Below are 16,903 nucleotides of genomic sequence, written 5' to 3'. Positions count from 1 at the left end.
AGAGGCAGTCAGTCTGAATCCCAGAAGGAGAGGGATTCTCTCCGAGCATGACTGTGTTACTGCTGACCCCGAAGGGAATTATGAAGCCACTGCTTAGTGGGGTAGGGCTGGGGTCTAAAGCATGAGCTCAGGGGGCTCAGAATGAGGCTTGGATTAATAAGAAGCCCGGGTCCCTGTCCTGGTTCTCTCACTAACTCAGTATATGATGTCAGACAAGTAAGTTTTTCTCTTCATCTCAAATGAGAGGGGTGGGCCAGATGGTCTCCAGAGTCTCTGAGCACTGACATTTTAAGTTCTAAGGTTGCTTCCACTTTCTAAAATTTTGTGCCTTAGGGATCCTCTCAGCTCTGTGAGTCTATGGTTTGAATCTCCTCCTTATGTTTCCAGATCAACTTACAAGGATGTTGGGTTTGGTGGAGGGCAAGGGGATCAAACATCTTCCAGACAGAACCCCTGAGGCATCACCACCCCAAGTTAAAGGCTGTCCTTGGGTATTTCAGGGAATCAGATGTTTTGATTAGAGCAGATGTTGTGAAAAAACCTTTAGGACAGGAGTGTATTACAACATGAAAATCATGAATTCTCTCCTGACATGTTGCAGATTAAGATGTGCAGAAGAGGGAGGTTGTATGTTACAAAACACCACCTAATGGCTCCAGGCTAATCCACTCACCCTGTCTAGGATATCCCTTCAGGGTGGACTATTAAACCTGTCCAGCACAATATTGTTATCAGAGGTGCCATTACAAAGGGGCAAGCTGCAGTCTCCCTTTTCTGTGGAGACATTGTCTGCATGTCATGGAACTCAAGTTTAAGACCAGGATCTGGTACCCACAATTCTGGCATTGGCAGTGGGCTCTGGGTGATATAAATAACCTGAGCACCTCTGTGGGTCCACTGGGCAGTGACTTGAAGAACTGGTCTTGTGGGAGTGACAAGCTAATGCTGTTAAAGGTCTAAGTCTACAGAGGTGTTCTCTGCCTCAATGAAATCCCTTTTTGACTACTTGTTACAATGAAGTACCATCCCTGTCAGGATACATTATATACTTGGACAATGATGAATGGGTAAAGGTGGGGGGAAGATAGATCAAAAATCATTTACAGATTTTTACAAGACCTACTATGTATCAAGTACTGGATTCAGGTTAAGTTATTTTCAGGTGACTTGGATTAATGTTGTTGGGATATACTTGGTTGATAGGGTTTCAGTTTGAATGTATTTATGTTGCTGTTACCAGGCCCCAGAGCTCCTAGGGTATATTGATGAACTTTTTGGGAATTTAGATAGCAGAATTTTATCTTAAAGTCATTAGTTACAATGAGTTCGTGCCAGGGATTTGAGACCTGCAGTCCAAAGGGTAGATCTGATCCTTAGTTTGATTTTATCCAGCTTGTAAAGTGTGAAAAGGAGATACCCATTTATGGACAACACTACAAAAACGCAACTCAATCTATAAATGAAGTGGTTGGGTTAGATGTTTTTTCTGGTTCCTCTTAGCTCTAAATCTATGATCTCAAGGATTCTGTGATTTTAAAGTTTTTTTTTTTTTTTTTAAGTCTTTAGTAATGCTATCTTAAATAGCTTAGATGAGTGTGTATGTCTCTCTTTGTCTCTGTTGACTCCTCTCTCCGTTTCTTCTCTTCTTTTTTCTCCCTTTACCTAGTTGTAGAAATGAAATGTGTGCTTTCATTTCTTAGCAGTTTTCTTTATTAGAATTTCATGGTCCCTAGCATTATATTTATAACTAAGTGGATATGGAAAGTTTCACATGTTCTTGAAAATAAATAGATCACCATAAGAGAGGTTTGGGTTTTTTTTTTCCTTACATGGTTCCTGCTTGCTAGGGGTCCTCAATAGAAATAGGGTTGCTGAGCTCTATGCCATCTCTGGGTTTTGACATACTCTGCACTGTGTAGTATTAACATGTGACAGGACTTTAAATTTCCCTTCTCCTCACTTCCACCGTCTCTGCCTGTCTGGGACCCCTTCCCCCTTCCAAGGCCGACCCCATTTGGCTTTTCCTGCTGTTACAGCTGATAGGACTCTCCCGAATCTCCCTGCTCTGTGGCCACAGCCGCCCCGATGCCATGGGACACTCACTATTTGGCAGAGTCATTAAGCTGATATTCTCGGGAACGGTTGAAACATTCTTGTATTCCAGAGTCTGCCCAGAGTCTCATCATGGCGGAGAGCAGTTCCGGAGAGAAGGGCTCCGTGTCTTCCATCCGACTTACCACATCACACACCATCTTGGCGTCAGCCTGTGAGGAGAGCAAACAAAGCAGGGGTAGGTCAGTAGGGACACACTGAAATAGCCCCACAGCAGCGTCCCCTCCTCCCACTGGCCCAGGCTGCTTCCTTCAGGGACAGAGGGCAGCTCCGGAGGAGCATCTTACATGGCCAGGGTAAAGTCTGAGACCAGGCCACAGGCAGGGGCCGGGAGCGACTCTTCCAGTGAAAGCCTTCACCATCCCTGGAACCAGCCAATAGGGAAAAGACTTCATTGACTTCCAGGCACCAAATGGGGATGGCAACTTCCTTATACTTCTCCTGAACAGGAACTATGAACTGTCCATTCTTTGCCTGGCAATGGAGGATGTTTTTGTTTGTCAAACAACCTTGTTAGTCATGAGTATGGCCACAAAATTTATAGCCAGACGGAAAAAAAAACAGATCACAGGCTGTAGGCCATAGATTTAGAGCTTAAAAATAATTTAGAAGTCATTCAAGTTAAGTTAATTTTTAGATGTGAAATCTGAGTCACAGGAGGGGAAGTGCTTTGTCCAAGATTACACAGTTTATAACTGACAAAGGAAAAATTCTGAATGCAGATCCCCTGACTCCAAATTCAGTGCCCCCATGATGCTGAGATCTTCAAACTTTGGAGACTACTATAAAAACAGGACAAACTCTAAAACTAGACACTATTTTGCTTTAGTTTCTCCATCTGTAAAATAAGCTGGGGAAAGGAAATGCCAAACCACTTCAGAATATTTGCCAAGAAAACTCCAGATGAGGTCACAGAGTCAGAAACAAGTGAAAAGACTGAGCAATGAGTTCACCTATTTCACTTATTATTCATCCTTTATACTATCTATTTTCTGAAACCCTATTAAAATGCTTTTTCTTCCAGGGAATTTTCTTGATACTCTGGGACCATAACAATCCTACTCATCAGACCTTATATCATAATTTATTTTGTTTCTAAGTGATAAATCCAATTCACACACAAGATATCACATGTGATCTTATTGGCCATACTCTTTGAAAATGAACGATGAACAACAACATCAATAACAATTGATGAACAATTTTCATATAACATTTGTTTTGTTATTGGATCCTCCTATGAGACTAGAAGCTCCACAAGGATGGGAACATTAGCTAAATTTTATACTTCTTTTTGTCAGGTTCTTTGACTCCAAATTCCATATTTTCTGCAACAAACAAATTGAATCTGTTTTCATAGAAAGCATATTAAATCTGGATCAGAGGACTTGAGTTTGATTCTACTGTGTTACTCAATCTCCAGTTTCTTCTCTGCAAAATAAGTGGGGACACAACTTCTTGGTTATGTGGAAAGAATGATGGATTTGAAGTTAATACTGGATTTATACTGGCTCTGTTACTCATTATCTGTGAGATCTTTGACAAGTCATGTCCCTTCACTGCATGGGCCTTAGCTTTTTCATCTGAAAAATGACAGGATGTATTAAATAATATTGGAAATCCTTTTCATATCTGAATCCTCTGAAAGACTATACTGCCTATGTCAAAGATAGAATGGGATTGAGAAGCAATGTGTCATGGTCATTGTTTTGAAGAACAATGATCCTTATGCTTTCAATGAGTAGAACTGTTGATTTGTTATTTTCTATATTTTACATTTTTATTGATGTTTCTTGTTTTTCCATGCTTTTCATTTCTGAATATAGCTTTCCTTCTCCTTTATCCAGGCAGTCATCCATTGGATGACAGCATAGCTGTTTCTAGGGTCTGATTGTATTTCCAATGTAGCACACCACAGATCCTCAACTCTGAAAAGGAAGGGAAGTATATTTTTTCATCTCCTCTTTGGAGTCAGGTTTGGTCATTATAATCACATTAGCATTCTGTGTTGTTTTGTTTTTGTTGTTCTTTTCATTAACATATTTTGAAGTCATATATATATACTGTATAGTTAGTTCTTTCTACACTTTGTATCAGATCACAAAAAATTTTCCTATGAAAAGGAAAAATTATTTTCTAAAGATTTCTGGTGGATTTAATGCAAGAGAAACATGCTTAGGCTATCCCAGCTGGGATAGTGGAGCCAGTATTGGGATCATGAGGGCCAAGGACTGGGAGATAGAAAACCTGGATTCAAATCCTGGATCCATCCACCAGGTATCAGCTATGTGACCCTGGGTAAAGCTGAGGCAAATGTTGGTTTGTCTTGATTGATCTTCCTCTCTCTGGCCACACTCCTGGTCTCCCTTCTAATCTCCCTCTAACTTTCCTTGTCTGGACAGCCTACTCTTAATTTCCTTATTCTTTTTAAAAAAATTAATTATTTTATTTTATTTTATTTGCTTTTGCTGAGAAAATTGGAGTTAAGTGACTTAACCAGGGTCACACAGTTAGGAAGTGTTAAATGTCTGAGGCCAGATTTGAATTCAGATCCTCCTGACTTCAGAATTGGTGCTCTATTCCTTGCACCAACTAGCTGCCACTAATTAATTTATTTTTAATACACATTGCTTTATGAATCATTGGGAGAGAAAAATTAGAACAAAAGGGAGAGAAAGAAAAACAGAAAAAAAAGTGAACATAGCATGTGTTGATTTACATTCAATCTCTGTAGTTCTTTTTCTAGATGCAGATGGCATTTTTTATCTGAAAGTCTATTGGGAGTCTTGGATCTTTATTCTTTAAGTGTGAGAAAGAGGCAGCATGGAGCCATAGAAACACCATGGTGTGGTGGGGGGAAAAACACAACCCCCAGATATTGTGTTCAGGGTCAGAAAAGCTGGATAAAAAGCCTGGCAAACCATTCCTCCTCTTTTTTGTCTCCGCTTCCTCATCTATAAAAGGAGAAGATTGGACAGATGGAATCAGAGTAAGGATTGGAAGCCAGATTCTCTTTTTTCAAATAGTGTTCTTTTCACCACAACATGATGACCATAGTAAAGGTTCTTTTTTTTTTTTTCTGTTTTACCAAAAGTTTTTTTGAAACGAGATAAATAAAATACAGGCTAGATAGACACTGGTTGAGATTTAGGGACTAGACAGGACACCCAGATATTAAAGGTTCCTGGGCTGAAGGCAGGAATCCATTTATTGGGGAACTGGAGTACTCAGGTTAGAGCAGAATGAGAAAGATAAATAGTTTGATCAATCAGTCAGGCAAGCAGATAGCAAGCGTTTACTATGTACCATGTACTATCCTAAATACAGAGGATACAAAGAAAAACAAAATAAAATAATTCCACAATCCCTACTTTTGAGGAATATACATTACAGGGGGGTGGAGGGTATGAGCCCAGAGACAACATGTAAAAAAAAACTAGATATATTAACTTTCTAATTGGTCTGCCTGCCTCCAGTCTCTTTCCTGGTCTAGCTGATTCTCCTTTCACCTGACAAGGTGATTTTTCTGAAATTCAAGTCTATCCTTGTCACACTCTTGCTCAGGGAGCTCTAGTAGCACTCAAGGACCTCTGGGATCAAATATAAAGAAAGCAGAAGAGAGGGCAGGTCATTTCAGCCGTGAGGGGCAGTTAGTGCAAACCTGAGAGTGGATTGTTGTGTTTGAGTAAATGCAATGCAAACAGACTAATGATCTCTGGGGTGTGTGTGTGTGTGTGTGTGTGTGTGTGTGTGTATAAAGTGAAAGAAGAATGGAAACGCCAGAGAACTTTATCCTGGAAGTCCTTCGTGCTCCCAGAGCTCTTTCAGCAAGGGTGTGATGTGGATAGACTTGAACTTTAGAAAAATCACCTTGGCAGGTAAAGGGAGAGTCAGTTGGACCAGGGAAGAGGATGGAGCCAGGCAGACCAGTGAGGAAGCTATTGAAGTAATTCAGATGAGAGGCTATGAAGGTGTGAGGGGAGGAAGGAAATGGATACAAAAGATATTGTGAAGTAGAAACAGTAAGACTTGGCAATGGACTGAACATGTTGGGTCAAAGAGAGTGAGGAATCAAAGATGATACTGAGATTGTGGGGAAAGGATTATGGTATTCTCAACAGTAATAGGGAAATTCAGAAATGCAGGAGGTTTGGGAGAAAGCATAATGAATTCTGTTTTAGACATGTTAAGTTTAAGAAGACTAACAGAAATCTAGTTTGAGATGTTCAAGAGGCAGTTGGAGATGGGTGGCTATCGCTCAAGAGGGAGACTAGGGTTGGATATACTGATCTGGTCATCAACTGTCTAGAGATGAATATTGAGCCTACTAGAGCAAAATAGTAAAGAAACAGAATGGAAATTGGCCCAGGACAGAATTTTGGAGGCCAGCCATAGGGGAGCATACTGTGGATGAGGAACCAGCAAGGAGACTGAGGAAGAGTGGTTAGACAGGTAGGAAGAGAACCAGGAGCTATTGGTATCATGAAAACCTAGAGAGAAGCAAGGATCCAGGAGGAGAAGGTGATTAATTATGTGAAATACTACAGAGAGGTCAAAAAGGATAAGGATTGAGAAAAAGTCATTAGATTTGGCAATTAAGCAATCACTGGTAACTTTGGAGAGAGAAGTTTTAGGTGAATGAGGTGGTTAGAAGTCAGATTTAGAAGAAAGTGGGCAAAGAGGCAGTAGAGGTACTAAGAATAAATGATTTTCTTAAGTAATTTAATCAAGAAAGGGAAGGAGTATATAAGATAATGGCTAGTAGGATGATAGAATTAAGTGAATTTTTTTTTTTAATCTGGGGAAGATACGAGCATATTTATGGGTAGGAACGAAGAAGGAACTTGAAAGGAAGAAATTGAAGATAAGAAAGAGTATGAATAGTGGAATAGTTTGCTGGAGAACTGCTAAGGGATCAAAAGTTTATGTTGGCTTTGTTAAGGAGAAGGGTTACTTCTTCATCTTAGGCTGGGGTAAAGGAGGACAGAATGAAGACATCTCCTTCCATTTTCCTCCCAGTGATTTGAGGTGAAGAGGAGAGAGAAGAGATTTTTTACAGATTGGTCTTTTTTGGGGGGAGAGGGAATACAATGAGGTGAGGATTGAGGTGATGGGGTGCTAAGGGAGATTTGAGGAGAGATTAGAGGTCTGGGAATATTGTAGAATAGTATGACTCATTAGGGAGTTATAGAAGTGTTTGTCTTTTTGCAGTGAAAGTCTAGTTAAGATAATATTCATTTGTAGTAGCCAGCCAATCTGGACAATCAGCCAATCTGAACTATCAGCCAAATATGGACAATTACCACAGGAAAATTTGATTATCTTCCTTTATATTCTTCCTCCTAAGGACTTGGATTGATTGATCAGAGCTTCTAGGATAAGGATGAATCTGCAAGGGAGAGATGAGGGGGCTGAGCCATGAAAGTTAGAAAGATGAAAAAACAGGGAGCTAGGCAGGCCACAACACTGATTTTATAATATAAATAACTATTCCTTGGAAGTCAGGATCAGGTGCCACCTCCCCCATGAAGATCTCCCAGCCCGTTCTTCCCAACTTCCCATCTCCATCCCCTTTGCTGAAAATGTTCACTTTCTCTTCAGTGATCTCACAGAATTTTATTTAGATTTTCTTTGACCATATCTCATTTTGCCTTGTATATAAAGGAATTAAAACAGCAAATGATAGTAGGAACTGGTGAATTAAATGGAACTAAATTAAAATGGTTTATATATCAGATCTCTGCCCCCCAACATATACACATGAGACAATAAATGTCCTGAGAGAAGGAATCCTATCTTATGCATCTTTGTATCTGATCCCAGCACCTAGCGCAATGCTCCAAGAAGAGAAACTCTCCAAGACCTGAAGTGAACTGAGTACAAAGCCTTCAGAAGACGGTGAACCATTCAACTCGCTAATTATTTCCAAACCAACCCTTCCATTAGGTGAATGCCATGTCCGGAATGGAGAAGTAGGTGGGAGGAAGCTAAAGACTAAGAAAGGGTTTCCTTGGACTCCTTCCTTTTAGAACAAAGGAAAGGATGAATGATGAGACCCACACCTGGAAGGTTAACAGCTCACAAAGCATTCTGCATAAAAGGTAAGTGGCCTGTGAAGTTCCAACAAACAGTCTGCCAGGTTGTGATTGCACTGAATACTGGAAATTGCAGAAGGGAAGTGCTGCCCAAACAACTTAGCACCAATCCTGTCCTCCCCTGCTTATCCTTTCAGCTAGATTCATGGAATTTGGGGATGTCAGCTTGGGAAGAATGGACCCAGAGGAGAGTGAGTTGTCCAAATTACACAGCCATTCAGTGGCAGGATCAGGACCAGAACCTAGGTCTTCTGACTGCTGTGTGAGTGTTTATTCTGTGACACAAGGCTACCTCTTCATCCCTTCAAGGTTTAGTCACTCCAACCATCAATGGACAGGAGCATTCTCAGCTCCTTGGTTTTCCATTTCCCTCAGAAATGTAAAGTACTTTGGTAACCCTTTTTAAAGAGGGAAAAGATAAAGAGAGTGAGGTCAAAGGTACAATTAATCAAAAAGCATTTATTAGGTACCAACTGTACCATTTTGTACTGATTTGTTCTCTGTTTATTCTGTATATGTATATATGTAGAGGATATACATATATGCATAAATATATTGAATATCTATATCTATAGGATAAATTAAACAGAAAATACAATGTATACAGAATGAATCCTATAGAATATTCTGTATATATAGAGAATATTATAAAGAATAAATATGATCAGAATGAATATAAAAAATACAAAGTAGTATGCCTTTCTCAATATATACATAGAATAAATATAAAGAGAACAATATAAATATATAAAATAAAAATGTTTAGTCTATATATATGTATTCTGTATACATATATGTCTTTTGTATCTATAATGCATCTCTATATATTTTGTACACATAACTATATTTTAAATAACTATGTATATATAATAAATATAGATGATAGATATAAATGAGTATAAAAAAGTATGTATACATATGCATATAAATACAAAGTATTATGCATATATATATATAGAATAAAAGAGAACAAATACAAATAAATACAAAGTAGTAACCACAGTGCCTGACACATAGTAGGTATCAAATTATTGATATATAATGTTGATATATATGTATCTATAGATGATATCTATGTAGAATTTATGTATAAATATATATACTATGAATATATCTACCTATATATAAACACAGAGAATAAAAATAAAGAAAGCAAATACAAATAAATGCAAAGTAGGATCCATAGTGCCTGACAAGGGCCAAATTGTTGATTGATAAATATATACAGAGAATAAGTATATATATTTGCATATATATATAAACACATGGAATACATTTTATAAAGAGCACAAATAAACATAAAGTAGTTAAAAGATCTTGTCCAAGATTACACAGGTAATAAGTAAGTAGCAGAGCTGGAATTTAAACTCAAGTCTCCTGACAAAATTATTCTTTTTGAGGTGTTCTCTGAGCTGTGAAGTACCACTTCTCAGGGCCTTGGGATGTTATTTGGGTTTCAGAAGTCCACCATACCTCCAGATTTCTCTACTGGGCTTCTCAGAACCTAGCTTGTCTTTACATGGAAACTGAGTTGGAGAAAATCATGTCCACTTAGCAAATCATCCCTAGGTGCTCACAGGCCAGTGTCCAGTGCTCATCTCCTAAGATTCTAGGTTTTGATTCTTTGGTCTGTTTTAGGATTACAGGATTTTGAGCTCAAAGAGATAATAATGACCATCTTGTCCAATTCCCTCATTTTACTGATGAAGAAAAAGAGGCCCAGAGAGATGCAGCAATGTTACACAGACAGTAAATGGAAGAGCTAGGACTTGAATTCATGTTTTGTCAATCTTATCAGAGGTTATTTAGTCACAACCGACTCTCAATCATCTTGGTGAAGTTTTTTTGGTGACAATACTGGAGCACTTTGTCCTTTCCTTCTCTAACCTATTTTACAGATGAGGAAACTGAGGCAAACATGGCTCAGTGACTTGTGCAGACTCACACAGCTAGTGGTGTCTGAGGCTGGATTTGAGAAGAGGAGTCCTCCTGACTCCAGGCCTAGTGCTCTATTTACTGCACCTGCTTTTTGCTGGAATGATCTATTGCCCCAGAAGAAATCTAAGGTCTCAGATTGGCTTCTTTCCCGGATCTGGAAGGCTTGTGATGTCTTCACTTGCCCAAGATAGGAGGCCCTATTGTATTTAGTGAGGGCTGCACTGGGGCATGGGGAACTGGTGCAATTTTTAGCTCTGTCCTTTCTTTTCATAGCTGAAGAAGGCTGGGAGAGCCACTGGTCCTGATCGCAGAGCTTTGCTCTGACTCTGGAATGTTTGAGGAGCTTTTAACAATTCTGGGAGACTGTCCTTGAAAACCTAAATCTGCACACCACTTGGGCACAGATGCCCACAGCTCCCAGCGTACAGCTGCCCCAGGAGCCTCTGCACACGGGCCTGTAATCAATAGACTCCAGTCCAGTTGGAAGACACAGTTACTGCAGTTATTCATTAACGCAGTTTCTTTCCTTCCACTTGCTCAGGTTTATCTGTCTCAGCTCAGATGTCCGGGAGGAGCTCCTTGCCAACAGCTTGGCTCTGGAGGCTGCTGAGTCAATGTTCTGGGCCCCAGGGGAGCTGAAGCTGCCTGTGGCTTCTCCGTCACACGCTGTGCTGCAGAAGCAATTCACTGCTGGCTCTGAGTGTGTCCTGGGTTCCCTCCTAGATTCAGGGTAGGATGAACTGAAAGGCAGATTTCTAGAGAGGAAGCAACCTTTCTTCCTATCCATTTAAAAAACAACAACAACAGCCCAACAACAACAACAACAACAACAACAGCAACAACAACAGCCCAACAACAAAAACAACAAGAACTCCAACAGTAGAGCGCTCCTTGGCTCTGAGAATTATCTGCTCTGAAAACCTTCATTTGAACGCCTTGTTCTAAGGGAGGTGTATTTGTTAAATTGGGTAACCAAAGGAGTGGAAAAACGCCTGAAGATTCTGGAGAGATTGCTCAGGCTTCCAAATAGGCCAGACAAACACCTGAATCCTCAGGGGGGAAAGAGGATGATTCCTCTGAGCCCCTAAAATTTGAAGACAAAACATCCCATTTTCTTGTACCTTTCCCTCACAAAAGTCAGAGTTTCAAAAGTTCTCAATGATTTTTCTCAAGTCTCTTCCAAATCTGAGATCCTATTGAGCTCAAGATGCTCATTTACATCTGGAGAAACTAAGGCCAAGAGAATGGGGTATAATATGTCTGAAGTCACATAGCAAATTAGAGGGGAGGGAGAGCATTAGCACTTATGTTTCCTGACTCCTAACCCAGCAATTTTTTTTCATGCTTTCTGAACTTCTCATATTCAGAGTCTTAAGGGGAGGCTAAGAACATATCCAAAAGAGTGTTTATACAATGAGGTATGTGTGAGTATAAAAAAATTATAGGGCTAATGAAGCATGAAACACTAAGCACGGGCAGTAGTGTGACAGCTATATATACACGTGCACATATGGACTAGGTTTGAGGGTATGACAGCAAAGGGGGTAACTTGGAAATGTCCCTCAAAGAAACAAGAATTTCAAAGAAGGAGAGGGGAAGACTGGTGAGGAAGAGGACATTCCAGGGGACAAGAATGACCCACGGGCAGGTTCAGAAACAGGAAGAAGCAAAAAGTTTGTAGCGATTTGCCAACTGGCCTGGATACTGGCCTGAGCACTGCCGGAGTGACCCCCAAGAAGCCATTCTCCTTGCAGAGAGTGACCGGCTGGGACTGTCCATGAAGTTGAACCAATGAACCATGAGACTGAATCAATAAATTAATCATCTATTACAATAAATAAATAAAACAATAAATAAATTAATAAATGAAGAAGGATAAGCTGTTCAGCCCGTTTAGCTCCAGTGCTGGGATAGTGTCATACTGAGGCTACCCTTAAGTTCCTCTCAGCCTAGAAGGGAGATTTCTCCATTTTGTGGCCAACTCTCCTTTCCCTTCAAAGCTCTGACTCACTTAGTAGAGGCAGTACCGTTTATGACTTCTGCTGTCTCCTGTCATCTGGGTCACACTACAAAGGAAAAAATGTACAAACACACACAGGGAGACAGACAGACTTCTTAGGCCTGGCCTTCTGGGCTTTTACTTAATGAACACCATTGCTGTATTTTGGATGGACTAGAATTTTTCCACTAGAAACATTCTGTGGCCTCCATGGTAATGTGGGGAAAGTGACATAGGATTAACTTAGTGGAGTTTTTTGTATCATCCTTAACACAACATGTCAAAGGATAATCCCTCCATTTCATTTATTCAAAACCTATCTCTTCTTCAAGGTCTATCTCAAGTCAGACTTCTCCTCTCTAACTACTTCAGATCTTCAAATTGACTTTCCCACTTCTATAGACACTTAAAACCCTTAGTTTGAACCTATTTAAAATTTGTAACATTATTTAGCTGTATCAAGGGAATTAGAACTAGAAGGGACTTTAGACATCATTTAGCCCAATCCCACCATTTTACAGAGGAAAAAGCTGAGACTCTTAGAGGTTAAAAGTTTTGTGTAGGGTCCCCCATGTACTAAGGTGGCAGAGCCCTGGAATTCAAATTCAAGACTTTTCATTCCAAACTCAGTGACTTTCTGACTTTCTCACAATACCTTGAATTTGGTCATATATTAGGTATCATTTACATACTGGCTGAATGAAGTAAATTGAATTTAATCAAAGTTTTGGCGAGTCTTATTACTTCTTTCTCAGGGAGACAAATCAGGAATTCTGAAGATCTAGCCTGCTTTTGTGATTTTACAGAATCACAGAATCTTAAGGGCCTTAGTGGCAAATTAATGTAATTCTTACTTACACAAGAATGCCTGCTATCCCATGCTTGAGGAGAGACCAAAGAGTCATTGCTTGAAGTTCACCAATACAACTGCCAAGATGCCCATTTTCAAGTTTGAGGTAACTCTGTTAGGAAAGTCTACCACTGTAAAAAGTCCATCTTGCTGCTCCTCTCTTTTGCAATCTGAAGCCAGGCAGAAAATCTATTCCTTTCCCCACATGATAGGCCTTTGTATACTTGAAGTCAGCTATTGTATCCCTTCTGAATCTCCTCCCTGGGCTTCAGCATCCCCAGTTCTCTCAGCCTCTCCTGATGACATGGTCTCCAGTTCTTACAAACCTGATCACGGTTCCTCTGTGCACTCTCTCCCAGATATCCTTGAACACAATAACTCATGTGTGCTTTCATCAGGTTAAGATTACATGACTTTTTTGGCTCCCACATCATGCTATTTGTTCTCAGTGAATGGGCAGGCCACTGAAACTCCCAGATTATTTTCAGACAAACTGTTATCTGACTTAGTCTTGTACTCGTGAAACTGATTTCTCGAACTCCAGTTCAAGACTATATTTATCCCGGTTTTATTTCACCTTTGTAGACTTATTTTAATATTTTAGGCTGTTGAGATCTTTCTGGGTCCTGCCACTTGCATCCAGCATTTTAGCTGTCCACTCTCCTAATGATGTGATATCTTCAAATTTAATAAGCATGCCGTTTATACCTTTATGCAAGTCATCCATAAAGATGTTAGAGCAGAAGGACTCCTGGGACGCTCTGCAGACCTTCTGCTTATTGACAACACTTCTCCAGACTCACTCCAAGTAACCTTGGGAACCAGATGTGATTTGGAGATACAGGTAATAACTAAGGGATACAAGTGAATTCTACCCTTTGAGAGCAACTTGGTCTCAGAGCAGATACCCTCTGTCACTAGACTATTTGGTACAAATCACAGGACGGTAAGGGACCCAGAACCCAACCCAATCCTTTCTTTTATAGGCCCTGAGGCCCCGAGAAAGAAAGTGGAAGCCCAAGATCCTGTCCTCTGGCCCCAGGCCAGGGCTCTGTCCACTGTGCCACCTGTCTGAGGATCAGGGCCATCTTGAGGGTAGCAGAGACAGAAGGGAATCCTTGTCCTTGTAGTCCTTGGTCCTTGGTAGGAGTGGGATGGCCTGGGAGTAAATGGGGGTAGGGGTAGCCCTGTGGACTATGAGGCATCCCTGGTTGGTCTTACTTAACTGGTGCTCATGGATGATGATTTATAGGGCAAGTGGCCTCCTGCTGAGAAGCCATGTGGTGCTGGAACCTAGTAATTAGCTCAGTGTGCAGAGCCCTATGCTGAGAGGTGGCTACTGAAACCCACTCTGCAATTAGTGTAACAGGCTTGTCAGTGAGCAGCAGGAGGCTGAGCTGTGTCTGGGGCTGGAGGGGGCTGCTCTGAGAAGTCTTCATTATCTCTGCCCAGTCTGTCCCCAGCTCAAGGCCTGGGGTCTGTTTTGCCAGGTGCTCCTGCATGATAACGGAGACTGGCCTTCTGATGCTTCCCTCTAGGGTCTTCCTGACCACGTCCCACTCTTCAGTGACATGACAGCCCCCTAGCCTGGGTCCCTTCTGTAGCCATGAGGGAGATGTAGCTTGGGCTCAGAGTCCCTGGCAGTCAGGGGAGCTACCACTCCTCAGACACAGTGGAATGAGCAAGAGCCCAATGGTACAGAACACTAAACTGCATGCTGCTGGGAAAAGGTAAAAGGGATCTTAGGTCAGCTTGCCCAACAGTACCATTTTAGAGATGAGGAAACTGAGGTCCAAAGAGGAATAGTGAGTTCCTCAGGATTCAGCTCCTCTTTCTTCAGACCCAATGCCCCTTCCATTGGTTACACATTTAGTTCTTGTATTCATGTGATTCTATCAAGAACTGTTTTCTCTCCTTGAGGTCTGATTTTTCCCAAATCACAACCAGATAGTAAGTGATAAAGTATTGTTGATTTTTTAAAAACACATACATGTGCTTTCCCCCTCCAATTAGATAAGAAGCTCCTTGAAGACAAAAACCATGTCCCTTCTTTAGTATCACTCAATAAACAGATTATAAGGGCTAAGTAAATACAGAAGTAGCAGTTTAGGTGAGTTTTGTAATCTATGGAAATATCAAACAATGTGTAGTGGTAGAAAGGGGAGTGGTCCTCCACAATTCCCCAAAGGCTAAGGATATACCTAACTTTGGTCCTTAACTAACCTTTAATCTCTGTGATCCTCTTCTTTAGGATAGCTCCAGAAAGCAGCAAGGTATAGTGGAACATATCCTACATTTGGAGTCAAACAACTTGACTTCAAATCCTGGCTCACCATGTGTTCTCAATGTTGGAATCAACCCCGACCCCACGATCTCTTTCACTCCACATATCTAATTCAGTTGTCAAGTTTTGCCAATTTTACTAAACATTTCTCCCATTTGTTCCCTTCTCTCTGCTCATGGGCATACTACCTTAGTTCAGACCTTCATTACCTTTGTTTCTGGCCTTTCCCTTCTCCAATTCACATTCTAAACAGTTGTCAAAGGGATATTCCTAAAGCCAAAGTCTGATTAGTTGTTTCTATTGCTCAAAGGGCTCTAGGAGCTCCCTTTTGTCTCTAGGATCAAATAAAAATCCCTTGGTTTGCTGTTCAAAGACTGTCACAACTTGTGACACCTTTCTAAGTTTATTACATATACTCTGGTGTCCTGCCAAATTAGTCTTCTTGTTCTTCCTCTACATTACATTCTATTTCTCATCTCCCTGCTTTTTCACTGGCTGTCCTTGTTCCTGGAATATACTCCCTTCTCACCTCCATCTTTAGAATTCCTAGCTTCTTTCAAAGCTCAAATCCTAGAGGAAGGAAGCCTTTCCCAACTGCTTCCATGCTACTGCCAACTCCCCCTGAAATTATCTTCCTTTGACCCTATATTTATTTTGTTTCTACTTATATGTGTATATATTGTTTCCCTGATACAATGTAAACTTCTTAAAATCAGGGACTGTTTAATTTTTATCTTTCTACCCCCAGTGAATAGTACCATGCCTAGAAATATTTCAGTAGGGACTCAATAAATGTTAAGTAATTGACTGAATATTTAATACCCGTGTGATAGGGCAAATCATTGAATTTCTCTGGGTCTCTGTTTTCTCATTTGTAAAATGAAGGGTTTGCAACAGATGATTTCTAATGTCTATCTCTAGGTCCTTGGAAAAGCCTGTCATTTGTTTATATTTTCAACCACTTTCACTTCTGTGGGGGAGTGGTGGGATGGAGTTTCATATGTTCATCCCCACTGGGAAAAGTAGGGCTTTCTTTGTCTGGACAGTCCCCCATCTGAACCTTCCAGGGGATCCTCTTGGTTGGAATATTCCATTGCTGGTGAATGAGTTAGTGCTCAAGTCTCATTCTCTCTCTCTTCTCTTCTCTCTCCTCTCTCTCTGGTTTTGTAGGATTCAGTCCCCATTAGTCTACAAAGTCAAGTAAGAGCATTGTTTTACTCTTGTCAGCTCATAGAACAGAATCATTTCCCCAGTGCCCCAGAAAAAAACCCCTAACAAAAACTTCCCTCACAAAAAAACAAATCGATCTGGCCATGAGGTAGCCTTTCTAGGGGAAAACAGGTTCTTCTGATTTCCGCTAATAAGAGTAGGGAGTGGTTCAGAATATCCCTAACTCTGTAAGAGAGAATTAATGCAACTTAGATTCCATCAAAATATCTGGTGTCCAGAACAAGGATGGGTAAAAACTGTGTATTGTCCTGACTATGATGTTGACTTAAATAGGCTGCCCACTTAACTCCTGTGTCTGAACATATATTGTACATATGCATGTATATGCACACATATATTTTGTGTACATAAGCAAATATATATGTATATGTGAATGTCTAAAACATGTACACACA

The 16,903-nt window shown here is 40.5% G+C and overlaps 1 protein-coding gene across 2 annotated transcripts in view; it reads right to left on the bottom strand.

The window, feature by feature from the left end:
• The window catches only part of GNAO1 (G protein subunit alpha o1), a 251,196-nt gene that overhangs the window by 46,493 nt on the left and 187,800 nt on the right, over window positions 1-16,903 (bottom strand). For both annotated transcript variants that reach the window (XM_031954533.1, XM_003757263.4), the window contains exon 4: window positions 2,104-2,264. In XM_031954533.1, coding sequence (XP_031810393.1) covers window positions 2,104-2,264 — 161 coding nt within the window. The remainder of the gene's footprint in view (window positions 1-2,103; window positions 2,265-16,903) is intronic.

Source organism: Sarcophilus harrisii, chromosome 2, assembly GCF_902635505.1.
Source record: "Sarcophilus harrisii chromosome 2, mSarHar1.11, whole genome shotgun sequence".
Taxonomy (NCBI): domain Eukaryota; kingdom Metazoa; phylum Chordata; class Mammalia; order Dasyuromorphia; family Dasyuridae; genus Sarcophilus; species Sarcophilus harrisii.
Note: the sequence above shows the minus strand (reverse complement) of the source record. Positions and strands in the feature narration are given on the sequence as shown.